This window comes from Oryctolagus cuniculus, chromosome 4 (assembly GCF_051225735.1).
Source record: "Oryctolagus cuniculus isolate XC-2025 breed Fujian yellow rabbit chromosome 4, ASM5122573v1, whole genome shotgun sequence".
In the NCBI taxonomy this organism is placed as follows: domain Eukaryota; kingdom Metazoa; phylum Chordata; class Mammalia; order Lagomorpha; family Leporidae; genus Oryctolagus; species Oryctolagus cuniculus.
Window position 1 is genome coordinate 77,672,671 of NC_142870.1, and position 27,370 is coordinate 77,700,040.

The 27,370-nt window shown below is 40.4% G+C and overlaps 1 protein-coding gene across 3 annotated transcripts in view; it reads right to left on the reverse strand.

Annotated features, from left to right (window-relative positions):
* Nucleotides 1-27,370, reverse strand: part of POLQ (DNA polymerase theta) — a 106,477-nt gene that overhangs the window by 19,983 nt on the left and 59,124 nt on the right. For 2 of the 3 annotated variants that reach the window (XM_051859269.3, XM_089331768.1), the window contains 2 exons: nt 26,924-27,167; nt 18,343-21,487 (listed from right to left, as the gene is read on the reverse strand). In XM_051859269.3, the coding sequence (XP_051715229.2) occupies nt 18,358-21,487; nt 26,924-27,167 (3,374 nt within the window). In that variant the 3' untranslated portion in view covers nt 18,343-18,357. Of the gene's footprint in view, nt 1-1,288; nt 1,416-5,951; nt 6,127-8,477; nt 8,616-8,858; nt 9,053-12,268; nt 12,510-14,794; nt 14,992-16,431; nt 16,576-18,342; nt 21,488-26,923; nt 27,168-27,370 lie in introns of those variants that run through there. The other variant, XM_002716640.6, reaches the window with a different exon arrangement.

Below are 27,370 nucleotides of genomic sequence, written 5' to 3' on the forward strand. Positions count from 1 at the left end.
CCCATCTTAAAGCTCAACGAAGAAAACCAACCTTTTTTAGCAAACATTCAATTCAACGTTGAGGCATTTCTAGAAAAGCTTTTCCCAAAAATTTATTTTGAGATAATTCATTGTTGTTTAGTTCAACTCAGTAAATCTCTGTGACCAAATATATAAATTATATAAAATATAAATTATCTATGCTTTTTCTTCTTGTATATATGAGAGGGTGTGCTGGAGATGGGGGGGGGGAATACTAACATTACTAAATTCTTAGCTTTAGTATTAGACTTAAAACAGCATAAAAGGGGCCAGTGCTGTGGCTCAGCAGGTTAACGCCCTGGCCTAAAGTGCCAGCATCCCATATGGGCGCTGGTTCTAGTCCTGGCTGCTCCTCTTCCAATCAAGCTCTCTGCAATGGCCTGGGATAGCAGTGGAAGATGGCCTGGGTCCTTGGGCGCCTGTACCCGTGTAGGAGACCCGGAAGAAGCTCCTGGCTCCAGATCGTCGCAGCTCTGGCTGTAGCGGCCATCTGAGGAGTGAACCAGTGGATGGGAGACCTCTCTCTCTGTCTCTACCTCTCTCTGTAACTCTGCCTGTCAAATAAATTTTAAAAAATTAAAGAAAAAAAAACAGCATATAAGAGTTCTTCAAAAACATTCAAGGAAAAGAGATATTTTATGAAAATATTATGCATCAAAGTTTTGACACTGCAGCAGCCCTGTGGCATAGCGGGTAAAGCTGCTGCCCACAGTGCTGGCATCCCAAATGGGTGCCAGTTTGTATCCCGGCTGCTCTATTTCTGATCTGTGTCTCCCTGCTATGGCCTGGGAAAGCAGTAGAAGATGGCCCAAGTCCTTGGGCCCCTGCACCTGCATGGGAGACACAGAAGAAGTTCTTGGCTCCAGATCTGCTCAACTCCGGCCGTTGCAGCCATCTGGGGAGTGAACCGGTGGATAGAAGACTGACTCTCTCTGTAATTCTGCCTTTCAAATAAATAAAACTTTTTTAAAAATTAAAAAAAAAATTACAACAAAATAAACATATTTCTTAAACTCCATTTTCCACAGCCTTCATTAAGCACCTGCTGTGGTACTAAATGACTTACTTAGTGGTCCATGCTTTAAGCCTTTCACCATCAACTAGCTTCTTTAAACACATACTCAGGATGTGAAACAGGTATCTAAAACACAATGGGCATGTCTGAAACAAAATCGAACTAATACCACTGTTTTGTTTAACAGGCTACCTGTGAGCTTTTCATACTCACAACAGTGTATTAGAGTAGATACAAAGAAACAGAGTCTACCTGCTCTTGGGAAGTAGGCCTTTGCCTTGGACGAGAGGAGGAGGGCTTTCCCCTACTAGTGTTGGCATTTTGATCTCAAAATCTCTTGGGACATTCTGAATATTTGGTTCTATAAATGTTATCCGTCCTAAAATGAAACAGAATAAAGATGTAAAATTAGAAAAAAATTTACATTTTGATCATACCTGCATTTCTGAATTATCGTTAAAATACATGGTCTATCAATGTTAAAGTAAATTTATGGTTACATGATATATTTATCATGTTCATGAATCCAATAATGATAAATAAGAACAAGATCACTCCAAAATGAATGAATCAGATATTACAGTATATTTTCCATTAACCCAGCTGTCTAGAAAACAATCCTATTTTAAGAAGTAATTTGAGGGCCGGTGCTGTGGCAGAGTGGGTAAAGCCACCATCTGCAATGCAGGCATCCCATGTCGGTGCCGGTTCAAGTCCTCGGCTGCTCTTCTTCCAATCCAGCTCTCTGCTATGGCCTGGGATAGCAGTAAAAGATGCTCCTGAACCCGTGTGGGAGACCCAGAAGAAGCTCCTGGCTCCTGGCTTCGGATCGGTGCAGCTCTGGCTGTTGCAGCCATCTGGGGAGTGAACCAGTAGATGGAAGACCTCTCTCTCTCTCTCTGCCTATCTGTAACTCTGCTTTTCAAATAAATAAATAAATCTTTAAAAAGAAAAAAAAGTAATTTGATAAACTGAACTACTATTACACTAAAATGAGTACAAGATATCAGTTTTGTAAGATGTAACATGTTACATGTTAACATATAAAGATTAAGCTAATGGATTTTAGGAAAAATGCCAGTTGAAGCTGTGAAAGCCAAAAATGCACAAGACAGAGACTGTCCAGGGGCAGAGGAGCACCTGAGATTAGGGAGTTAACTAGGGGAGGAGAAGGAGCAGAAGTTAGCAATGGTGACCACCAGTGCATCATTTTCAGACATCACCTGGCCAGTATGCTTTATCAACACGAATGTTCATCAAGAGAATTAACAAAAGTACTCATATGATCAGAGACTAGAATTAGGTAGTTAGTGCTTGATAGAAAACAGTTATTTAGTAAAAATGCTTATAAAGCCTTTGCTTCCCCAAAATATTTTATATTTTATTTCCCCATTGGTTGAATTTTTCTAAAACATATAAGTGCTTTCCAAAAGAGTTTGGGTATCACTCTTCTCTCTCTCCCTCCCTCGCTCCCTCTTTCTCTCTCTCTCTCTCTCTCTCCCCTCCCTAACTCTGTGTTTTTTTGTTTGTTTGTTTGTTTGTTTTTTGGTCAGGCAGAGTGGACAGTGAGAGAGAGGCAGAGAGAAAGGTCTTCCTTTGCCGTTGGTTCACCCCCTAAATGGCTACTACAGCCAGAACTACGCCGATCTGAAGCCAGGAGCCAGGTGCTTCTCCTGGTCTCCCATGCGGGTGCAGGGCCCAAGCACCTGGGCCATCCTCCACTGCACTCCCTGGCCATAGCAGAGAGCTGGCCTGGAAGAGGAGCAACCGGGAAAGAATCCGGCGCCCGACCGGGACTAGAACCCGGAGTGCCGGCGCCACTAGGCGGAGGATTAGCCTATTGAACTATGGCGGCGCCGGCCATTGCTCTCTGTTTTAACCTCTGATTTTCAAATAAATAAATGTTCAAAAGTTTGGTTAATTAATTTTCAAACTGCTGTTTGTACAACACATCTAGAGCAACACTAAAGTCCTCTGTTTTATGACTTTTCCTTCTAACAAGCTCTCTACTAGCTACCATATATAATTTCATCTTCTTCTGATAAATCAGACATTCTAAAGTTTTGGATACTGTTTTTTCTAAATAAACCCAATATTACATGCTTGTTATTTAGTCTTTAGTACAAAATAATTGTTCCATTAGTACCTTTTAATGTCATTGCTGTTAAGTGACCTGCTCAATGTTCTAATGCTAACACACAGCAATGGATGGTATCTAAGGCTCTTTCCATTTCAACACACTGCATTCTTTGCTAGAATATATTTAATATACTCAGCCCTGGCCAATTAGTTGAAATAATGACATAAGACTAACAGACAAAAAAGATAAGGAAAAACTATAAACCATGAATACAACTTATTGTAAGCTATTTCTAACCATGTGATGGCTCAGGTATGCTATGGTTAACTCTGCATTTCTAAAACACTGTTAAAATAATATAAAATTTTAAAATGTTTCTAAAATCAATGAAATGGAATTAACTTTCTACTTTACTAGCACAAATAAATTTGTAACACCTTTGAAAATGAAATTTTTTTTTTAATGTTTAGGATTTTATTTTACAGAACTATAAAGCAATAGCAGCTGTTTCAAAGTGAAATTTAGGGGCTGGGGTTTTTCAAGATGTTGGAATAGGGAAGGTGCTAACTGCTCTAGTCTAAGGAAAGGTAATTTTTAAAAAGTGGAGGGAGCACAATCTCAGGGAAAATTTAGAAAAAATGGCACAGAAAATCCCACACAAATTAGAGAGACACTGTGGACCTAGGTGGAGGGTAGAGACAGGTACAACTCAGGAACCTAGCAGCTGAGAGCCTCAGAATCAGCTCTGGAGTGAGGTGAGACCAGACCATAGGAGTCCAAGCCACTGGTGATAAAGCTGTGGGAAGAGCCTAGCACGAGTCTGGCTTGGAGCCCTGTGGAGGACAGTGTATGTAGGAGCCTAGAAGGGAAAAAAAGGGCACACGTTTGTCTCTCCCCGAACACCTGGCACCGGGGCCCTGTAACTAGCTGAGAGAGGGCGGGTGCCATTTTGGGCACATGGAACACCTCTCTCTCTCTGTCTCTACCTCTCTCTGTAACTCTTTCAAAGAAATAAAATAAATATTTTTTTAAAAAAGTTAATTATGTTTCAAAAAAAAAGTGAAATTAACTTCAAGATGCAAAGGCTTTGAACAGCCCTTGTCTCAACTGTTGAGGAACAAGGGTTTTTTTGCTTTTTTGTTTGGTTTTTTTTTCCATGCAAATTGTTGCCCTCTTTACTTAGTATAGAGTTGGTTTTCTGTGTATAAAGTTAATCGAAAATGGATCTTAGTGGAGAATGGGAATGAGAATAAGAGAGGGCGGAGGATGAGGGGTAGGAGAGTTGGTGGGAGGGCAGGTATGGGGGGAAGAATCACTATATACTTAAAGTTGTATTTATGAAAAGCATGGAGCTTGTATTCCTTAAATAAAAAGTTTCTGAGGGAAAAAAAGAGATTTAAGAAAATGGAATTGATTTACTTTGATACAATGCTATTTATTACTAACAAAAAAAATGGTCATATTGATCATCTGGGACTAATCAACTCAAAAGTTTAACTTTCTAGTTCCTTGAATTAATGGTTGGTTTTCTAAGCCTGGCTTTTTATGAAATGAATGAAGTTTGTATTCCTTACCTAATAAGGTTCCTTTGGGAAAAAAAATTAAAGGGGCTAGCATTGGGGTACAGCAGGTTGAGCCACCGATATCCCATTAAAGAACTAACTTGAGTCCTAGACGCTCCACTTCTAGTCCAGCTCCTTGCTAACGGATCTGGGAAAGCAATGGAAGATGGCCCCAGTATTTGGGCTCCTCCAACACATGAAAGAATCAATGGAGTTCCAGGCTCCTGGCTCTGGCCTGGCCCAATCCTGGCTGTTGTGGCATCTGGGGAGTGAGCCAATGGAAGAAAGATTCCTCTTTCTCTCTCTCTGGAACGCTTTCAAATAAATAAAACATTTTTAAGTCGAATGTAGAGATGACCAAGAAGGAACAAAAGGTTACCTCAATAGGGAAGTAGGAAAATTATTTAGGACAAAGACTAGGTGAGCAGAGAGCAAAGCAGCTCTTCCTGGTGCCTGCACCTTCCCAGCAGCAACAACAGGCACTGCGCATGTTCTAGGAGCCATGCACCATTCCCAACATGCATACGCATTAACATAATTGTGCATTAACATAATTAACTCTCAGAATGACTCTGTGAGGTCAGAATGATCCAGAAACGCAGGACCACAAATCAAGCACTGAGAGGTTAAGAACTTCATCTAAAAGTTCACAGCTCCAGGATTCAAACCTCCATTCTGGTTCCAGAGCTTACATTCTGCAGCAACAATCTAAGCTGCCTCCCTTATGAATGATTTCAAGCTGCTCTTTCATCCCTCACATGTGGCAAATATTTTGCGCTGTACTTTTTTCTTTACCAGACTACACTTGTACCTATCCCAAGAGGACCACAGACACCCAAAGAACTCTGTAGTTTCTTTTCTGCTACAGCAAAGTAAGACATGCACTTATTATATAGATGTCCCCGAGGCCTAGTCAGAGGCAACTTGGAAAGAATTAAGAGGCTCAGCAGAGAGGCAGGGCTGAAATTGGGTAAGATCACTGACCCAAATAAATATGCAACTCCTATGTCTACCTCCATTCAAAGCACTGTCTCAGACAAGCCAGTTTCTCTGTACAAGTACTTAAAGGCAGGAACATATCTACTAAACCTCATTTGTGAATCTAGGTAATCTCTATCAATGCTTTGACTGTTCTGTGTTTTAGGAATGGTGTTGAATTCCATTGAACCCTATAGTCATCACTGGAATTCCCTGACCATCACAAGCAAATATCATAGATGAAACTGTTTTTCTTTCAAAAGTACATATCATCCACAGTACAATCTCTCATCACCTGTAGCAGTATGTGACTGTGAAACAGGATAGATTCTTTCCATTCCAAGAAAAGGATTCAGGCGCTTTTCTCGTTGCAGGGGAAAGACCACTTTGGTAATAGCATTAGTGATTCTTCTCCATTCTAATATCAAGCCTGGTAAAGGATGCAATGCCTTTAACTTATTTAAAACATCCTGCCAAAGAAAGATAATAAATTGGATTCTTATCCAAATTCCATTGCAAACTATAACATCATTGAGGTAAACAATAGATCCTAAATTTCATAACCCTTATTTCTATAACACAAAATAATCATTTGGGTATTTTAAGAAATCATCCTAATGATAAACTGTGATAACTACAAACACAGTAATGTTGAATATTATCAGTTTAGAGTTACTTTTAAATAAATCAATGAAATACCAGGTTAGCCAAGTAATTGCTTCCCTATACCCCACAAAGAATATATAACATCTATATTCTTTATGCACTGTCCCAATCCATTACTCACATGACTGGAAAACCCCAGTCGTTTCCCTCTTGTCCTAATATTTACATGTATCATTTCTGTATCAAGGAAATCAGAAGACATTTCTTTTTAAAACTGAATTTCTGGGCCAGCACAGTGACATAGCAGGAAAAGCCACCACCTGCAGTGCTGGCATTCCATATGGGTACTGGTTCAAGTCCTGGCTGCCCCACTTCCCATCCAGCTCTCTGCTATGGCCTGGGAAAACAGTAGAAGATGGCCCAAGTCCTTGGCCCCTGCACCCGCGTGGGAGACCTGGAAGAAGCTCCTGGCTCCTGGCTTTGGATCGGCACAGCTCCAGCCATTGCAGCCAACTGGGAAGTGAACCAGCGGAGGGAAAACCTCTCTCTCTCTCTCTCTCTCTCTCTCTCTCTCTCTCTGCCTCTGCTTTTCTCTCTGTGTAACTCTTTCAAGTAAATAAATAAATCTTAAAAAAAAAAAAAAAACTTAATTTCTCCATACTGCAGATCAATGAGCCACTAAGAATAGAAACTTGTGAGATAAAGGTTCAATGAGGGAGCAGGCATTGTGGCACAGTGGATAAGCCACAGCTTAGGACACCAGCATCCCATATCAGAGTGCAAGGGGTCAAGTCCCAATTCTGTTGCTGATCGACCTTTCTGCTAATGCCCACCCTGGGAGATCAGCAGAGGATGAGATCCCTCCACTCCCATGAGAAATGTGGGTGGAGTTCCTAGCTCCTGATTTCACTCTACACTTGCACCAGCTATTATAGGTACCTGAGGAATGAACCTGCAGATGGTCGGTTCCCTCCTCTCTTTCTATCACTCTGCCTTTCAAATAAATAAAAATAAATTAACTGTAAAATGGCCAATGAGATTAAATAAAAAGTTATGCTACAGCATGAGGCTGTGGAAACTTTCCAAGGGCAGGCAAGTCATGGTTAATGGAACAAGTGTCAAAATCCTATAGAACAGCAACTTGGACAGCTCCCCACAGCCGCAGGAACTGTATTTTCTATACTTGATTTTCCATGGAGACTTTGGTTAAAATGTAAAATTAAATAATTTTCTCTCTTCTCTCCCACTAATGCATATAGTTCCCAAGGATGATGATTAGAATTTTTTTTTTATTTGACTTAGATCTTCGATTCACTAGTTCACGCCAAAATGGCCTCAATGGTTGGAGCTGGGCCGCAGGGAGCTAAATTGGAAGTGGAGCAATTGAAATACAAACTGGCACCCACATGGGATGCCGGCAGTGCAGATGGCAGGTTAACATGCTACGCCACAAGGCAAGCCCTGCTAATTTATGTTGAAATTAGATTAGATTAGAGAGAGAGAAACTGAGATATAGAGAGACAACTCCCATCCACTGGTTCATTGTCCTCAGTGCACACAAATAGCTAGGGCTAGGCCAGGCAGAAGTCAGGAGCCAGGAACACTATTCAGGTCTCCCACATGGGTGGCAGGAACCCCATCACTTGAGCCAACATTCCTGCATCCCAGGATCTATATTAACAGGAAGCTAGAAGCAGGAACTGAATCCACTCACTCTGATATGAAATACAGGAATCCTAACTGCTTGACTAAATGCCCATTCCTATGAAGGTAAGATTCTTAAATTCAGAGAAAACTAACAATTTTGCCCTACGAAATTTAAAAACAATTTTTAAAAAGATTTTATTTGTTTTGTCAAGGATCTTTTTTTTCTCTTTTTAATTCTCCCATACCCTTCTCCATATTCATATAACTATACAAATTACACTATGCTCAAAGTCCAAGAGTAGCAGATGGCAATAACTGAGTATCTGAGGTCTGCATGTACAAGCCTTCATACTGCTTTAATGATAGGAAGGACAGAAGTGCTAACCTAGATCTTCCATGCAGGAATGTCACCACAGATTTTGTAGGCTACCAAATGACAAACCAATTTGCTTGTAGCTAGATAAATTCAAACAGTGGGCTATGTTGGATCCTGATTTGAACAAATTCTTTCAACATACTGAAATGCTAAATGTAGTTCAGATTCTGTTATGACTGCCCCCAAAAGCACCTTACTAGTGCTGAGCCGTCTTCCCAGCTTTAGTTTGCATCCTTTGTCATTCCCTCTCCTGGTAGAACCCAAAGTTTTCTTGCAGCCTTGGCTTTTCATCTCTCCATTTGGTGGCAATTTCAATTCCAAAAATAAAACCTGCAAGACATTAATGCTTCTTCAGTCATGATAATAAGAACTGCCATCCATAAAAGTTTTCAAAGTTACTTGAGAAAACAATCTCTACAGTCCACCACAGGATTACAACTTATAAGTGAGATGTTAGAAGATTCCATTCCTAAAGCATTCCTGCTGACTGTTTTATTTTACTATCTTTGGTGTTTAAGTAGGCATATTTAAGAACCACACGCATACATCACTTCCCTATTCCCCAGATACAACCTCAGCAATGTCATCTGAACTGGTGAAGGAAAAGCTGTGGCCGGCTAGTTGATAGGCCTGAGTCTCGATTGCATCCAGCTTGGCTTGCATTATGTGTTTTTGACTTTCACTTTCTGCAGTACTGAAGCCGATCCCATTTAGTTCTAGCAAAGCCAGGCAGTACTGAGAGGGCATTTCTACTTTATGGAAAATATCTGAAAGGAAAAAAAGAAAACTAAAATATCAATTCAACAACTGAGTGAATAAAACAGCAGCATTACCTAAATGACATAGAATCTGTTCAGGAAAATCTAGAAGTGCTTCCCAAACTCTCCTTTAGGATCCAGTCCTTTGAGCAGTATCTCAAACCAACAATGAAAAGGGGAAAGAATACAGGCCATTTAAACACTAGACTACTATCCTTGTCCACACAGGAAGTAGAAGACCTGGCAATCTTGTGAACAGTCTGGATTATAAGACACTACATTTGTCCCAAGATAATGTTTCTGCTTCTACTCTTAGGAGGAGCAAGGTAGCTAGCTTTATCTGCTGAGTTAACCACATAGTGTTAATTTCTCAAAATTACTTCCAATGTTCCAGGTTCCATAATATGCATGCTTGTACACAGAACTAAATATAGTTGGGGCCAGCACTGTTGCACAGCAGGAAAAGCCGTTGCCTGTGACACCTGCATCCTGTGTGTGTACCAGTTTGTGTTCTGACTGTTCCACTTCCAATTCAGCTCCTTGCTTATGGCCTGGAAAAGGCAACAGAGCATGGCCCAAGTGCTTGGGCCCCGCCCATCCACATAGAAGACCAGAAAGAAGCTTCTGGCCCAGCACTGTCTGTTGCAATCACCCGGGGAGTGAACCAGCTGATGGAAGGTCTCCCTTTGTCTCTCTCTCTCTCTGTAACTCTTTCAAATAAACAAATAACTCTTAAAAAAAAATCCTAAAACAGAAGTTTTCTATGACCCATTAAAGAATCAGTGTTTTTCAATCTGCTGACATTACTCAATAGAACAGTCATTCTAAGTCAGTTTCCCTAGTGTGTCCCCTGGAATATTAGCCCCACTGAAGCTCTACCTAAAAGGGTGGAGTTGAGAAGCATTGCCTGTTGGGAGTTCTTGGATATTCATAACAATTGCTAATATATCAAAGGCTCTGAAAAGGCCTGATGCACAGACTACTATTTTATTTTAGTTTTGCTGAAAATCCCAAAATTATTTAACCATAATGCCCTTTATTTTACATAATATTTGTTCACATACTGAAAAGTAAGCATCTATAGAAAACACTATAGGAAATGAAATCCTACTTAGTTAACAAAAAAAAAATCCATATTAAAGGTTTCAGTTTCCATACTGTGAGTTACAAGGACTCCAGGGAACCTCAGCCCACTCCAGCCAGCTCCACACTTTCTTTGAAACATTGCTAGTTTTAATTAGCAGAAGAGATCCCCAGGGACACCCATAACCACCACCAAAAGCAAACAAATGAGAGCTACCAGCCTCTAATAGCCAAGAACAGACACTGGGCAGCCACAGACTGGCTTTAGGAGCCTCAAGCCACAGCAGAATTTCTGTGATATAGATTCAGAGCAATAAAGACAGAATGGAAATAATCAAAGCAGCGCAACATAAGGGTAACAGCCAGGATCCATAGGCAGTACAAAGGAACAAGGTTGTTTTGGAGACGGATTCAGTAACAGAAAGGCTGAGGGATGGATATATATCCTTAAAGGGCAAAGGACTTCTCAGGAACAAAACAAAACTCTCAGGAAAGGCTAACACAGACCCTAGATGTGGCGCAGCATGCTCAGCAGTAGAGGCAGATTCGAGAAAGCAGCTTCCCCCCAAGTTAGCATTTTGGGTTCCCCTGATTAAATCTGTATAAACTCAAAAAGTGTGAAAAATACAAGATAACAAAGAAGTATGAATGGAATTCAGAAGAAATAACCAACAGATTTATATCCCCAAGAATTGAAGAGCTGGATTCTTCAAAAAGAATAAAACACAGCTACAAATGAGAACTATTTACACAAAGAGTAGAAACAACTTACCTGCTAGGCCACAACACTGGCCCCCATTCTTTCTTTTCATAGGTGAGAAATTATCGTTAAGTACCAAACAATAATTTCTTAAAGTAAAAGCTTATAGTTCTGATAATGGGTACAATGTCTATAAAAAGTTACAGACCAATTCATATCAGCATCATCCAAAGCCAGTATCTGGGAAGTACAGACAATCCAGGACATCTGGCCTAAGGGCAGAATAGACAGACACAGAAGACAGCCAGTACACCCAGCATCAGTGTCCACAGATGTAGAAGCAGGCCTGTGGCATGTGTGCCACACACTCCCACTCATCAGCCCGTCTAGATTGGCTTAGAGAAGCTGAGTCAGAAATAAAACAGTGCCCGTACATGGGCAGCTAATTAGTATTACAAGCAAGAAACCCTAAATGAACATACAATTCAGTCTAGTCTTTGCCTTTGTCATTCTACATTCTGCCCCAGTGATGCTGGGGTGAACACTACCACCAACACTGCAGATGTGACAGTAGTAAAAACAGTAATAATAGTCAACTAACATAGTAATAGAAACCTACCCAGTGCCAAACACTGCACTATTTGCATTGTCTCATCTAATTCTTAGAACAGCATTGTGAGAACCAGACTTTGTTTTAGAAATTTGCCCAAGAGGTCCCTTAGCTAATAAGTGAGACAACCTGGATCCAAAGCCTATCCTGTGTGAACCTATCTGTCTGCCGTTTCTAGTTTCCTGAGATCAGTCAATAAATTCTTGGTGCAAACTCCTCACGAGGAAGTCAACTTTGTCCTGCTTTACCATCTCTGCCGGGGCATCTGTTATGCTCTCTGGAGTCAATGCAGTCAATCTAGGCTAACAAGTGAATCACATGAGTAGCCTTTGTTAAAAAAAAAAGCTGTTAATAGTTCTGAAAAGAGTTCACCTTTTTTAAATCCATGAAAGATTATCTTCTAAGTATGAATAAAAATCATTTGATAACACTCAAATATAAAGTTAGTAACAACTGAATAAAATATCATTTTTTTCTCTTCAATATAATAGGACCAAGAATAAGAAAACCATGGCCAAATAGGGCCAGGTGCATGTTTATATTACTAAAGTGTTACTGGAAAACAGCCATATGCGTTCACTTTGATTTTGTCCATGGCGGCTCTCCTGCTACCATGGTAAAGCTGGGTATTGGTGACAGACTCCACCTGGCCCACAAAGTCAAGCATGTTTACTATGTGGCCTTTTACAGAAAATGTTGATTGATTCCTGAACTAGATGATCCAAAGGTTAGGATCTGCAAAAAATGTGTCATTTCCCAATTTTTGAACAAGAGTGGTTAAATACATGCATTCCCAACTGTCACATGAAAACGCCAAGAGTTTTGTTTTTACCTTGAAGCTTTTCCTTCTGCAACAAAGCGTTGAGTTGATTCATAGAGTTGAAGATGAGAATGGACTCTACTGATGCTCTATATCGCCCAGAATGTTCCATGCTGACATTCAGTCCCAGGCTTTGAATTCCCTGGCCAGTCTCCATCTCTTCTAGGAGCGGAAGCTCACAAGGAAGAAAACTAGTAACTATGCTGTGAAGAGTTGGCTCCTTAGAATCAGGATCTAGCAGCCAGCATGCTACCTGAATAAGAGAATAATTAGGATATTTTCGTGATTTTTTTCAAAGATATATCTGCTCCCTTAAATTAAAATGGGGAGAAAAAGAGCTCATTTCTGATCTCATTCCTTTTCACATATATATATAAAAGTTGGCAGATGTTTCTTATAAAAGTGAAATTTCATAAATCAATAGTCTATCTTCTTACACCAAAAGTTTCTGACTGGGGCAAGTGTTGTGGCACAGCAGATTAAACTGATGTTTAGGATGCCTGCCTCCCATATCAGAGTGCCTATTCTAGTCCCATTTACTCCGCTTCCAATCCAGCTTCCTACTAACACATACTGGGACGAAGCAGATGATGGCTCTACTGCTTGGGGTCCACATCAGATACTCAAAATACAGTTACAGACTCATGGATTTGGTCCGGCATAGATGGCTGTTACAGGCATTTGGGGAATAAACTGGTGAACAGAAGATCTCTTTCATTCCCACTCTTTCTAAACACTTTTTTAATGTTTCGATTAACAAAACCAGTTATGGAATATATCAAGTCATTTAAAAAAAAGGTATAATACAAATCTGAGATGTAACTGTAGCTCTAATGAGAGGCTCATAATATCCATATTCTTGTTTTAGACTCCAGAATATCACAATTAATTAACAACCTTTATAGCCAGTAAAGGTCAGAATATATCGCATGTAAACAAAGCCTGTCTTGAAGTATAGAAAGGACAGTAACTTGAGTTTACCTGATGTTGCCTTTGAAAATCTCTGCAAAAGAAAAGCTAAAGAAACAAACTAAAAAATCAGCCTGTCATTAATTACACTGATAACAACTAGCAAATAGTACCATTTTTCAACTCCAAATTGATTCTCTACATACCTTATGTATCCATATAAAAAAGTAGGAAAAAATGATGTAACTCTATGATATTTAAATAAAAATTATCTGAAAATGCATTATATTATTCAGTGTATATATTCTAATAACTCAGAATCTATCAACTTTGCTATACAATAGGAAAATTCCCAGAGGCTAGGAATGTGATTGCCTCTATGCTAAGTGGCCTCTCACTACAATCTTTTTACACATCTTCCACTCATGCACTTTACTTATTTTCTGCCTCCATCTTTATAAATATTTGAAACATTTTGCTATCATATAAGAGGGTACCTCAGAATGTTCATGGAAATGCATACTATGTTATGCATAAAACATTTGGGATCTCAGCCTATACAAGCCCAGCAACTGGTGTTCATTGATTCTCAGAGTAGCATATTCCATCCTTACCATCAAATTACTAGACTCTTATCTTTAGGCACAAAAATAATCTCACCTTTTAATTCTATCTTCCAATGAATCTTCGAAGTACACTCAAAATGAAATCTAACAGTTTACTTCTAATTTAACATGGGACAAAAAATTTAGAGCTTATGACCAAAAATTAAAAATTTCTTCAAGCTCTGAGAAAAGACATGAACGTTAGGGCTTGGGGCTAGTTAGGTTTTTATCTACACAGAGGCATTTAGTGTATGACATTCTATTCTAGGTAGAAGAGATTATTAGATTTTTTTATAAAGATTGATTTATTTATTTGGGGCCGGCACTATGGTATAGCGAGTAAAGACGTTGCCCGCAGATGAATTAGGTAGATGCCGGCATCCCATATGGGCGCTGGTTCGAGTCCTGGCTGCTCCACTTCCAATCCAGCTCTCTGTTTTGACCTGGGAAAGCAGTAGAAAATGGCCCAAGTCCTTGGGTCCCTGCACCCGCATGAGAGACCCAGAGGAAGCTCCTGGCTCCTGGCTTCAGATGGGCACAGCTCCAGCTGTTGAGGCCAATTGGGGAGTGAACCATTGGATGGAAGACCTTTCTCTTTCTCTCTGCCTCTCCTCTCTCTGTGTAACTCTGCCTCTCAAATAAATAAATCTTTTTTAAAGAGAAATAGCCTCAGTGGCCAGAGCTGGGCAGATCCAAAGCCAGGAGCCAGGAGCTTATTTAAGGTCTGCCACATGAATGCAGGGGGCCAAGCACTTGATCCATCTTCTGCTGCTTTCCCAGGTTATTAGCAGGGAGCTGGATCAGAAGTGGGACAGCTGGACTTGAACCAGTGCCCTTAGGAGATGTGGGGACTGCAGGCAGAGGTTTAACCTACTGTGCCACAGCACCAGCCCTGAGATTACTGGATTTAAAAGTAATTTCTCTAACAGACTTAAACTGCACTATTAAAGATAAGAAACATAAAGTCATTTAAAATTTACCTAACATTAAAAAAATTAAGTATAAAAAAACTAAGACCTAGAACCTTAGGATCTTCAAAACTTTGTTCCAGGGAGACGCCGCAGGATAAGAGAAGAATTTTATAGCTCCGGATGAAGTCGTAGATGATGACAGAACGTTCTTTATCAGATGCCTTTTGCAAGCAGGACTGAAGATGCCACATCCTATCTTTCACAGTCAGCCTTGGATCCAGAGAAGGTGGGACCAAACTGGCACTAATTTCTGAAGGGGGGAGAAAAATGTCTTAAGGCAAATTTCACATACATTCATTTGAAGCAGCAGTCCTTAGTCCTCAGTGGAAAGACTGAAAGAGGCTAAGAAGGCTAGCGGGTCTGGTTCCACATGAAGCTGTATTCAACCTGACCTCCAGATCTTATCAGCTACGTGGATGAAGTGTCTTCATCTAAAAACAATGCTTTAGAAGATTTACAATGCTCTACTGAATTAGGTGTGAAAAATTCTAAATATCAAGATTTCTAAAAATGAAATTACATTTCTCAGAATAAAGAATTAAAGTCAAGAAAGACCTTAAAGAAATGAATTTCTGAGGCCAGCGCTACGGCATAACAGGTAAAACCGCCACCTGCAGTGCCAGCATCCCATGTGGGCGCTGGTTCAAGTCCCAGCTGCTCTACTTCCGATCCAGCTCTCTGCTATGGCCTGGGAAAGCAGTAAAAGTTGGATCAAGTGCTTGGGCCCCTGCACCTGTGTGGGAGACCCAGAAGAAGCTCTTGGCTCCTGGCTTCAGATTCGCGCAGCTCCGGCCATTGCGGCCAACTGGGGAGTGAACCTGCGGATAGAAGACCCCTCTCTCACTGCCTCTCCTTCTCTCTGTGTAGCTCTGACTTTCAAATGAATAAATAAATCTTTAAAGAAACAAAAACGATTCTAACCGGGGTGAGGTGATGGGGGGGAAGCCATTGTAATCCATAAGTCGTACTTTGGAAAATTATATGCATTAAATAAAAGTTAAAAAAAAAAAAAAAAAAGAAACAAAAACGAAACGAATTCATAAGGGAGATTTATTATGAGCCTACAGGATTAAAAATAAGAGAACTATAAATGCAAGTACTGACTTACTGCAACATATTTTTCCAGCAAAACAAAAACACTTCATGATTACTAGGGAACAGACACTATACAGCATCCTTAATTCTACTCCTGTGTAAAACCAACCAATCAGCTGGGTATTCAGCAACCATAATCAAATTATAAGGTGCTCTTAGATCATATCTTTTAAATTTCAAAGACTTCTCCAAAGGCTTTATGAATCCACTTCTATAAATTTTTACTTCAACACTGCCTATAGGTGAGTTCTAGACCCAGTCAATGGGAGAAAAAAGTGATAAGAAACTACAATGATCCAGTCTTAAGAAGCAAACCCTGAAGGTGGCCAGGAAATCCCGAAGCTCCACTGCTCCTCAGAGAAGAAAACACCTCATGTGGCAGGCAGGATGGAGTAAGGGAGGAGTTTCTCATGCTATTTCCTGTATGCAACTATGTACACACTATCCACTCTGCAAATGTTAATAATTTTAATTCTAAAAATAAATAAATAAATAAAAATAAAAATACCACAATATTATTCTCAATAAACAATATTACCACCCTAATAGATGTTACATTAGCCATATGGTGACTTAGCCCACACTGATCACTTACCAGAATGCTGTTGTTCCTTCTGCAATGAACAATAATAGGCATCCCTTCCACCCCAGCATACTGCCAGGCCGACCACCAAGATATCATCACAGCCTGGAACAGGAAATCCGTCAGCTCTAACAGAGGTTGCCTGAGATGAGCTTACTAAGGGAATCAAAAAGGAAACCACTGTTAAAAATTTGTAAAAATAAACATAAACTGTTAAAACAATAACAAAAACTATAATTGATAGGCAAAATTTCCTGATCCTAAAATATGCATTACTTGGACAGCCATTTTTAGGTGTGTGTCTTTCAATTAATATAATAAATATTAAATATTTTTTAAAAAGAACCAATCTGGCAGCAGTAGCACAGTGCAATGACTTCAGCCAGTTAGGATGCCTGCATCCCATATGGGAGTGCCAGTTCAAGTTGCAGCTACCCTACATCTGATCCAGCTTTTTGCTGATGGATCCTGAGGCAGCAGATGATGGCTCCAGTGCTTGGGCCCCTGCCATCCACGTGGGAGACCTGATGGAGTCCCAGACTCCTGGCTTCGGCCTGGCCAAGCACTGGCTATTGCAGGCATTGGAGAGTAAACAAGAAGGTGGAAAATTAATCTCAATATCTTTCTCTTTCTCTCTGTCTCTTATTCTCTCTCTCACACACACACACCCGTTTTCAAATAAAAATAAATGTTAAAAAATAATTAATCTTACTTATATTTCTAATACCCAAAAATAACCAGCACATAGGAACCCAATATATATTTCTTAAATTTCAGTGAACATTTTTATCCTTCTAGAATTTGGCATAGATCCTGATCCAGAAAATGTGCTCAACTTTGCCTGATGGATGAAAAACAGAATGTGTTGTTCAACATTAAAAGTATACTTAAAACTTGTCATGAACACATTTGCTCCATGAGTTGAAGATCAGGTAAATATTCAAAACTTCATGAGCAAACCCATTCATAAATACAAAGATTTTAAGATCTAATCACATATCCAGTTTCCACAATAGGTTGTCAAGCTGATTACGGCTATTCTCCTTTTTCCAGAACTCGGGGTTTTTGCAGGAAGACAGGAAAATACATAGCATTACTTGACCACAAGATTCAACTTTCTCAAAACCTGTAAGAGCTCTGTGAGGCTTTGGAATCAACTCCTCAGGATAGAATTCAAAACTATTATTGGAGGCCTAAGTTCTACTTGAGATAAGTCTTGCAAAATGTAGCTAATGCAGGGCCGGCACCATGGCATAGCGGGTAAAGCTGTGGCTCACAGTGCTGGCACCCCATATAAGCACCGGTTCCAGTCTCAGCTGCTCCATTTCCCATCCAGCTCTCTGCTATGGCCTGGGAAAGCAGTGGAACATGGCTCAAGTCCTTGGGCCCCTGCACCCACATGGGAGACCCGAAAGAAGGTCCGGCTCCTGGCTTGGGATTGGTGCAGCTCCGGCTGTTGCAGCCATCTGGGGAGTGAACCAGCGGATGGAAGACTTCTCTCTCTCTCTTTCTCTGCCTTTTCGTCTGCCTCTGTGTAACTCTGCCTTTCAAATAAATAAATCTTTAAAAAAATGTAGTGCCTATTTGGTGTTTACTTCTGTGATTAAACAAACACAGTAGGAAATAATTCATGAGCACTGATGACTAATAAACAACCATTATGGCACATAAAAATATCATAAGAAACAAACACCTGATCATACTCAAAATGTATCTTAATTTTTATAAACTTATATTCCAATTAATATTGCATATACTGCATGCAACTCATACTGGAAGGCAAGCATTTAGTAATCTAGCTGATGAATAAGTAAGGCTGTTAAATGAAAATCCACATAGGAAATACTTATTAAAGGAGATACTTCCTTAATTTTGAATAGATTACATTAAATATTCAATTCTGAAAAATTCAAATCTCATCTCAGTTCACTAACTAGTTTATAGATGTGAAAAATTAAAAACTTTAAAAAAAATCTTACCTTGCTTAAACCTACCACCAATGGTATCAGATCTAGAAGATGTCAAACTTCTAATCTTCTCACAAGCCAGGGAGATGGAAAATCGCTTTTTGCACTGCCACTCTTTAATGAATGTTTGAAAGAGAGTTTTGTCACTCGCCACATCAATTATGGCCAAACTTTCTGAACTGCAGGAAGCTTGACTTAACTGCGATCCATCCTGTGACAACTGCAGTGAAAAACTTGTATCTCTAATAGGACTATTGCCTTTGAAGCCATTTCTACTTTCAGGACTTAAATCATGGTTTATATCTGAAGGTGAGTCAAATGAGTAACTTTCACCTGGGTGTAAAACACTCTGAGTTTTCTGAGGTTTTACAGACATTCCAAGAATCTCTGACAATGCCAGCTTGGAAGCAGATGCTGGAATGGGTGTAGGAGGAATAAGACCATTATCATCAAGTGCACAGCTTTCTTTACAAGGCAACAGGGATGAGGTTTTACCAGGATTTGCATTGTTCTGTAGCACCTCAATCTTGCTTTTTACTTCATTGTTAGAGAAAACTGAAATTCTCCGTACTTGGCTTATCCCCAAATTTGAAATCACTTCTTGTGTCTCATTTAGTTCTCTCTTCCCTTTCAAACTGGACGAGTTTGTTGTCATTACTTTTAGCTTTCCATCTTCTAGAGGACTGGATACATCATCTAAAATCCTTTGCAGTCCTGGACTTAAATCAAATGATGCCCCTGACCACACGAATGAATCATTTTGCCTGGTCCCAGTCAATTTGGACCTTGGAGTCTTTTCATTTTGATCTTCTCCAGCTGGTTCTCTTGGGCAGTGATCACTACCTGGCTCATTTAGTTCTAATGTGCTAAGAGATTCCGCAGTATTCTGTTTCTCTTGGACAGGAAATGTATCTACATTGTCCAAAGCCTCAACCATCTGACCAGAAACCATTTCTGAAAATAAAATAGATTCATCATTGAAACAAGTCACCGACTGCCAAGTATCTTGATTATCACTCACGTTTGATTTTTTCACTGAGCCCTCCTTCAGACAATCTCTGAAATGGTTTGATGTCATATCCGAGAGAAGGGGTTCTTTCAGTGGGACCTCGGGAGGTGGTGCTTTTATGAAGGAGTCTTCGCTGAAACTGTCAAACAGTAGACAATCGCTCATATTCAGACTTGTTTCAGGAGCTGGGAGACACTCTCCTTCCCCTGCCAGGGGAGGGTCCTTTTGAGGAGCCAGAGGTATGACTGTTTTCACGGTTTCTTGTGTCTGATAACCTTGAAGAAAACTATTTAATTGGGAATCAGTAACAGATATCCCATCCCCTTTAAAGCAAGGACTATCTTCCCCCAGTAGTATTGGAGAATGAAAAATTAGGCTTTCGGGAGTCAGGTTATCAACACCATCTGCACCAGTGCTTTGCCTCATAGTGTCTGTAGTCTTAAGGTCCAAGTGATCTTTACTGGTCGCTCCTGGAGAATGCTGTTCTCCAGCAGAGGCAGTGTTTAATTCTTTCTGAAGAGACATCAGTGAGCTCTGTCCATCTAGGTTCTTCAGCACTGTCGCTGCAGCCAGGCTGCTGTCCTGAGCTGCCGGCTTGGCATTCGCTGTTACCACCTGCTGTAGCATTTTCTCCGACTGAGTATCGAGGTAGAGACTGTCTTCGAAATCACAGAGAACAAAACCCAAGTTGTGAACATGATTAGCTTTAGTTTTGTCAGTTGTGTGAGTGTGTGTTTTTTCTTGCATTCTAGAGGAATTTAGCAAATGCTCCGACTGGCCTCCTGGCTTACCAAATGATCCAGCTGACAGAAGGACTCCACCAGGTCTCTCAGTTCTGCTTTCCTTATCTCCTGAGCTCAGAAAATGATTGGGTTTCTTCTCCTCGGAATTAAATTTCACCCTTTGACATCTGATAGTAGTGATATTTGAGTCTCCATTCATACAATTACTGACTACCTCACAGTGCATTTGTCTCTCTATTGTGTCTTTATGTTTGGGATCAGCATTTGTCGGTTTATCAGAATGCTTTTCTGGGCACCGGTTAACTGGATGGATGTCACAATGTTTCACACAACCATTTTGGTTTTCTGGATTATTTTGTATCAGCACTGCATTTATTTTTTCTGTCTCAACAACAGCAAATTCCCTTCCATTTTCCCTAACCACACTAGTGGCTTGACAAGTCACATTTTTATTCTGTGTCACAGGAGTACCATTAGTTACAGTTCTATTCCTTGAGTAATTCTGCTCAGTTTGTAATGGAAATGCTATTTTCTCACATTGTTCACCAGCACGAAAAGATACATCTTCAGGAAATGGCCCTGGACTTCTAAATTCCATGTTCTTCTCATTTAAGGTAAATGGATCTTCACAAAGAATAGGACTGGATGTTGTCTGTCTTTGTATGCCGATTCTATGCAATCCAGAGTCTTCCTCGGGGCTACTGTCTCTGGACCGTTTTAGATGCTTTCTATGTTTTGAAAATCGAAAAGCTGTGTTTTTTTCTGAACTTAAATTCAAAGCCGCTTTTCTGGTTTTCTCAAATGAAAAAGTCTGAACATCTTCCTTAGAACTTATTTGTCCTTCATGCAAAGATATTTCTGGCTTTTCTTTATCTCTGTCCAAAAATGTCCGTTTTCGTGCTCTGCAAATGGACTGTCTCTCACGTTCTTGATTCCCATCCTCTAGCTTACTAAAAAAGGAATTTGAATGCACTCTACTTTTGTCTAAATTTTTTTGCACTGTATTTGATGACTGTATTTGGTTAACATAAGAATCATTAAATTTTGTACTACTTTTGTTTCTTGATGTTAACCTTTTACAAGAACTCTTAGTATAGGAAGTAAAAGTTTGTTCTTTTACTTCCGACTTACTGCTGGTCAATGAATGAATACCAGGACTTAAAGGGGAATATGGATCCCAATGTATTCCTATTTCAACCAGGTCTTGCTGAAGAATCATTTTGGCTTCTTCCACTATCAGGGCTGCTGCTTCTCTTTCAGTTAAACTTTTTCTGCCAGTCACCCAGATAGTTCGCATACTTCGTCGTTCTTCAACTGCTTCCTCTTCCTCATCCACTGCCTTTCGGGTGCTGTGCAAGAAGACAGGAAAAGAAAGATGTTAATGCACTGATTTCATTTATTCATACAACACTATGTGCTTCGCAAGCAATATGAGCTCCTCTAGGAACCAGGAAATACCACTGAACAAAAGAAAAGCGTCTCTGTTTTCAAGGTATTTACTTGCTACTTGGGAGATTCAGAAAATAAACTAATGTTTAAAATGCATTCTGTGTCAACTGGCACTAAGAATTGTGTATAAAAATGAAGCATGAGAAAGGAGTGGGTGCTTCCACAATTTGTAAATGGCATAATATGGGAAGACTTTAACAAGGCAAATTCTTAAGGCATAAGTCTTAAAAATGGTGAAAGTCATAAAACTTTCATTAGAAACAAATCCTACACAATATAAACGCTGGACAAAACATTTAAAAGGACTAGAGAATGACCAAAAGCAAGTATACAATGGAGGGGGGTTGAACCCTAAGACAAAAAAATAGCAGTGGATGAATTTTTGCTTTTTAACCTGAAGGAAGTAGGCCTGAGTCAGATCCCTACAGATTGACTAAAGTTTGTGGGAAAAAAAAATATCTGGAGTTTGCTTATTGACAAAAATCAGAACAGAACTTAGAGTAAGGCTTGGTATTACTAATTTTGATCAAAAAAGATTCTGGGCTTCCAGATAAGGCACAGCCATGGCTGTATTGGCATAATACAGAAATGACCTCAATTATGTGCAAAAAAATAACAAATAAGTTTTTCTAAGTAACCTTCTTAAAATGTGCACTGCCTTTACAGTTTTCCCTGGAAGGGTTCCAGACCATTTGTGGTATGTTGCTGATACTCTTACACCTGATTTTTTTTTTAACCTTAGGAACTACCAGTTTATACTTCTGGGCATGGTTGGCTATAGCCAAAGATTCTGTAAAAACCTGAGGCCCTAGAGCTGAGCAATGCTTTGGGAAGCAGATTTTAATCAGGCTTCAGCCAAAGGCAAGCCCCAATGTGACAAAACAAAGACCTAATTCTCAAACAGATAGGGGTGAACTGTGCTGAAAAGCTAAAGAAATGTATAATAAAGTATCCCTTGATCTTTGAGTCCTAGCCAAGGACCGGAACTGAACTGCTGATACTGACAGCAATGAGAAATGCCTGCTCATCAGCTCATAGCTTGACACTCAAGAAAATGAGAAAATTGAAGTCACAAATAACAGAGCACAGCAGCAAAGCACAGCAGTTTAAAAGTATACATTTCATAAGTAGATTTTCAATAAAAAAGCAGATTTTCCATAAGTACTATTCTATACTAATTAAGTAATATTTGGAAGAATGAGCACAAAGCTATTGAGTCGAAATTAAAATAATTGTTTCAGAAGTATAAAATATATGCCAAAAACATTTTTCCTCAAAATTGTTCAGAAATTTTAATTACTGAAAAGTATAACCCTAAGTTATCTAAGATGAGCACAAATGTGCAATGCCCTCATGAGAGCAGATGTTGAGAACAAGAACTCCTTCAACAGTACTATATTCATTCCTAAAAATAAACCTCCTTACTTTAAAATCACATAGTAAAACTGTCAGGTAGGAAGCTAGAAATTAGCCTATGTGTGTGAGAGGGGCCTTAGGAACACAAAGCATCTGCAGAAGCTCACCTTGGAAGCAGCCCAGGATTTTACGCTACAAAGTCCTGCCCGTACCCTGATAACTTTCCAGGTGGTCTTAGCCTCCTCCCAAGGGAAGCTCCCCAGGAGAATCCTCTCTGCTCAGCACCAGATAGGCCGTCTGGCCTGATAAAACTCTTCACATCTTTCCTCCAAGGCAGACACCCTCGGGGAATCGCCTCTGCCCTGCACCAGGTGTGCTACCCAGTCTGATACCACTGAGTAGTGAAACTTTGAGAGGAATTTCACATAATTTAAACTCAGCAACCCTTTGTCCTGGAGAATGAGAAGGAAGCGAAGGAGAAATAGCAGAAAGAACTGGACTCCCTTCCCTTATCAGCCCGTCTGAATACAGACTGCTCAGCTCTCAGCTCTTTCCTGAGCTGCCCTCCTGGGCTGTCAGGTGTATTTCTTCCATTAAACCATGTAACCTTGCTTTCCTGCACCTGAATGACCGGACACTCTCTCGGATTCTGTCCCATCCATTCTGACAGATGCTCTACCCCATTAAACCTTGCTACCTCACTCACCACTGTTCTGTCTCACATCTGGAATTCTTTCTTGTGTGAAGACAAGAACCTGTTTCATCTATCACTGCTAACAAAACCATACAGGCTTAGGAGAAAAAAAAAGTAAAGACACTCTAGTAAAAACATATGGTGCTTTATTACCACAGCACTGATGAAAAACAATGGTAAAGTGAACACCACCACCACAGCTAAAGAACATTCCAAAGGTATCAGCAACACTCATTAACTCCGAGGTATCTTTCAAGAATCTTCAAGAAGTTCATAGAAAACGCATATTATGAAAAAACTAAGGGAGTCGGCACCGTGGCTCACTTGGTTAATCCTCCGCCTTGCGGCACCGGCATCCCATATGGCACTGGGTTCTAGTCCCAGTTGCTCTTCTTCCAGTCCAGCTCTCTGCTGTGGCCCGGGAGGGTAGTGGAGGATGGTCCAAGTGCTTGGGCACCTGCACCTGCATGGGAGACCCAGAAGAAGCACCTGGCTCCTGGCTTCGGATCGGCGCAGTGTCGGCCGTAGTGGCCATTTGGGGGGTGAACCAATGGAAGGAAGATCTTTCTCTCTGTCTCTCTCTAACTCTATTCATCAAATAAATTTTAAAAAATTATTAAAAAAAAGAAAAAAAAGAAAAAACTATGAGGGCCAGCACTGTGGTATAGTGTGTAAAGCCACCATCTGCAGTGCCAGCAACCCATATGGGTATCAGTTCGAGTCCCAGCTGCCCCACTTCCGATCCAATTCCCTGCTAGTGCACCTGGGAGGGCAGTGGAGGACAGTCCAAGTACTTGGGTCCCTGCACCCCTATGGGAGACTCAGAAGAAGCTCCTGGCTCCTAGCTTCAGTATGACTCAGCCCTGGCCATTGAGGCCATTTGAAGAGTCAACTAGCAGATGGAAGCTCTCTTCTTCTCTCTGAACCAGCAGATGGAATATCAATCTCTCTCTAACTCTGCCTTTCAAATAAATAAAATCTTAAAAAAAAAAAGTATAGATTTCCAAACATTTTTCCACTAAAGAAAACATATTTTTTAATTCCACTTTTCTGTAACATTTTGAAGTGCCCTCATACATAGCCTTTCTTATACCACTATTTCTGAAAGACTTTTGTAACTTCTTTAGTTTGAGGGCTCTCATTAGTGTGGATGTAATAAAAAGCCACATTCCCCCCCAAACACCATTTATAAGAGAAAGGTCCAAAATTTGGACATAGGCCAGCTTTCAACATCCAACACACATTTAGATATAAATACCACTAAAAAACAAGATTTTGGGGCTGGTGCTGTGACACAGCGGGTTAAAGCCCTGACCTGAGGCTCTCGCATCCCATATGGGTACCAGACCTAGTCTCAGCTGCTCCTCTTCTGATCCAGCTCTCTATCACTTGGGATATCAGTGGAAGATGGCCCAAGTCCTTGGGTCCCTGCAGCCGCGTGGGAGACCCAGAAGAAGCTCCTGGCTTCAGATCAGCACAGCTCTTGTCGTTGCGGCCATCTGGGGAGTGGACCAGCGGATGGAAGACTTCTCTCTCTGTCTGTAACTCTTTCAAATAAATAAATCTTTAAAAAGAATAAATGACTAAAAAAATATTTTTGGCTCCTTTCTCTCATCTCTCCTTCTCACCTAAAAACTTACCATTATAAAAGGCAAAGAGCAAATGGGGGAGGAGATATACAAAAGATAGGAGAAGAAAGTTTGTATCCCTACCCCTTCCCACACGTCTCAAGTTTCAGAGACTGGCTCAGACCTAAAATGTGTGGGAGAGAACAAATAGTAACCTGCAAACAAGACTGATGCTTTGATTAAGAAAAAAATTTTCATGCCTGAAAATGTAATTGTATGTACCTGAAAGCTATGGGATCTGCCTGAGATTTCATAGAGGACGGAGATCAAATAACAGTGATGGTCTAAGCTATCCCCTGATTATATGTTGAGCGCAGTCACTGAGTGCCGGGTTAAATACGCATCTACACACACACAAAACAGGGAATCTTCTTCCCACAAATTATGTTGAGGAGCTAGTATTCCAACAACAATTTGAAGGAGTGCATTTTAAAGTGCTCTTGCATAAAGGAAGTCTAAGATGAGTCCTGAATATATAATGAAAATTAATTCATCAAAGCAGAAAACATTGGTACTATACATTGATTCAATCTTTCTAGGACAGAATTATGATAGTTTTAGAAATGTCATTTCAGGGGCTGGCACTGTGGCACAGCTTCTGATCCAGCTCCCTGCTAATGCCCCTGTGAAAGCAGATGTCCCAATTGCTTGGGCCCTGCACCCACGTTAGGGACTGGGATGGTCCAGACTCCGGGCTTCAACCTGGACTAGCCCTGGCTGTTGGGGCTTTTTGGAGAGTGAACCAGCAGAAGATCTCTTTCTTTATCTTCTTCTCTCTGTAATTCTGCCTTTCAAATACATAAATAAATCTTTTTTAATAGTTATTATTTTATTTAAAAGTCAGAGTTACACAGACAGAGAAGGAGAGGCAGAGAGAAAGAGAGTTCTTCCACCTGCTGGTTCCATCCCCAATTGGCTGCAACGGCCACAGCTGCACCGCTCTGAAGCCAAGAGCCAGGAGCTTCTTCCGGGTCTCCCATGCCGGTGCAGGGGCCCCAGGACTTGGGACAAATCTTCTACTGCTTTCCCAGGCAATAGCAGAGAGTTGAGTCAGAAGTGGAGAAGCCGGGACTTGAACTGACGCCCATATGGGATGCCGAGACTGCAGGTGGTGGATTTACCCGCTACGTCACAGCGTTAGCCCCAATAAATAAGTCTTTTTAAAAAAAGTCCTATCAGTTATAATTTTTTTTAATATACAAAATAAAAACTAATCTTCAAGGGGGAAAAGGCAGCCACATCCAAGGATGTATTAAGATGACTTCAGAGAAAAATACTATAATACTGGGACAGATGTTTGCACAGCGGCCACTTAAGACACCCACACCTCACATAGCTTGGGTTCAAGTTTCGGGTCTGCTCCCAATTCCAACTTCCAGCTAATAATGTGCACCGTGGGAAGCAGCACGTGATGGCTCAAGTAGTTGAGTCCCTACCACCTACCATGAGAGACTCAGATTAAGTTTCTAACTCCTTGGTTTAACCTGGCCCAGCCCTAGCTATGGTAGGCATCTGAGGAGTAAACTGGTAAATATGAAATATCTGCGTGTGTGTCTACACGTGTGTGTGTGTTTCAACAAGAGACAAAATTTTTATTCAAAAAAACTTTAAATGATTTTCCATTTGACAACCCTCTATAGACAAAGGGACTTTCTTACCTTTTGAAAGGTGCAGCATTTTTCAGGACCACCTCTACCTCAGCAATAGTTGCTCTAGCAAGATCTGCCACAGTGAGAAAGCCAGAAGCATAGAGGAACCTGGCTCGCTGCGCATTGAGCAAGGATATCCGTACAAGGTCGCACAGCTCCCTCTGGATGCCAAACGTGAGACGCTTCTGAAATTGGGAAAGCAGTAGTTCCATGTTGTGCCAGCCCAGGCGGTTGGAAAATACTGTAATCATCCCTAGAACATATATTGAATATCTGTTCAATTAGAAATTCCTTACAGACCATACCTATACCTATTCAGATGTAAGTTTCTGATTTTGTTTTTTTATGGAAGAATTAGAAGGTATACCCAAAAGTATATTGTAGGTGACAAAAGATATATGTTAAGGGCCTAATGAACTGGACAATCAATGTGATAAACACATTAAATGACATTTA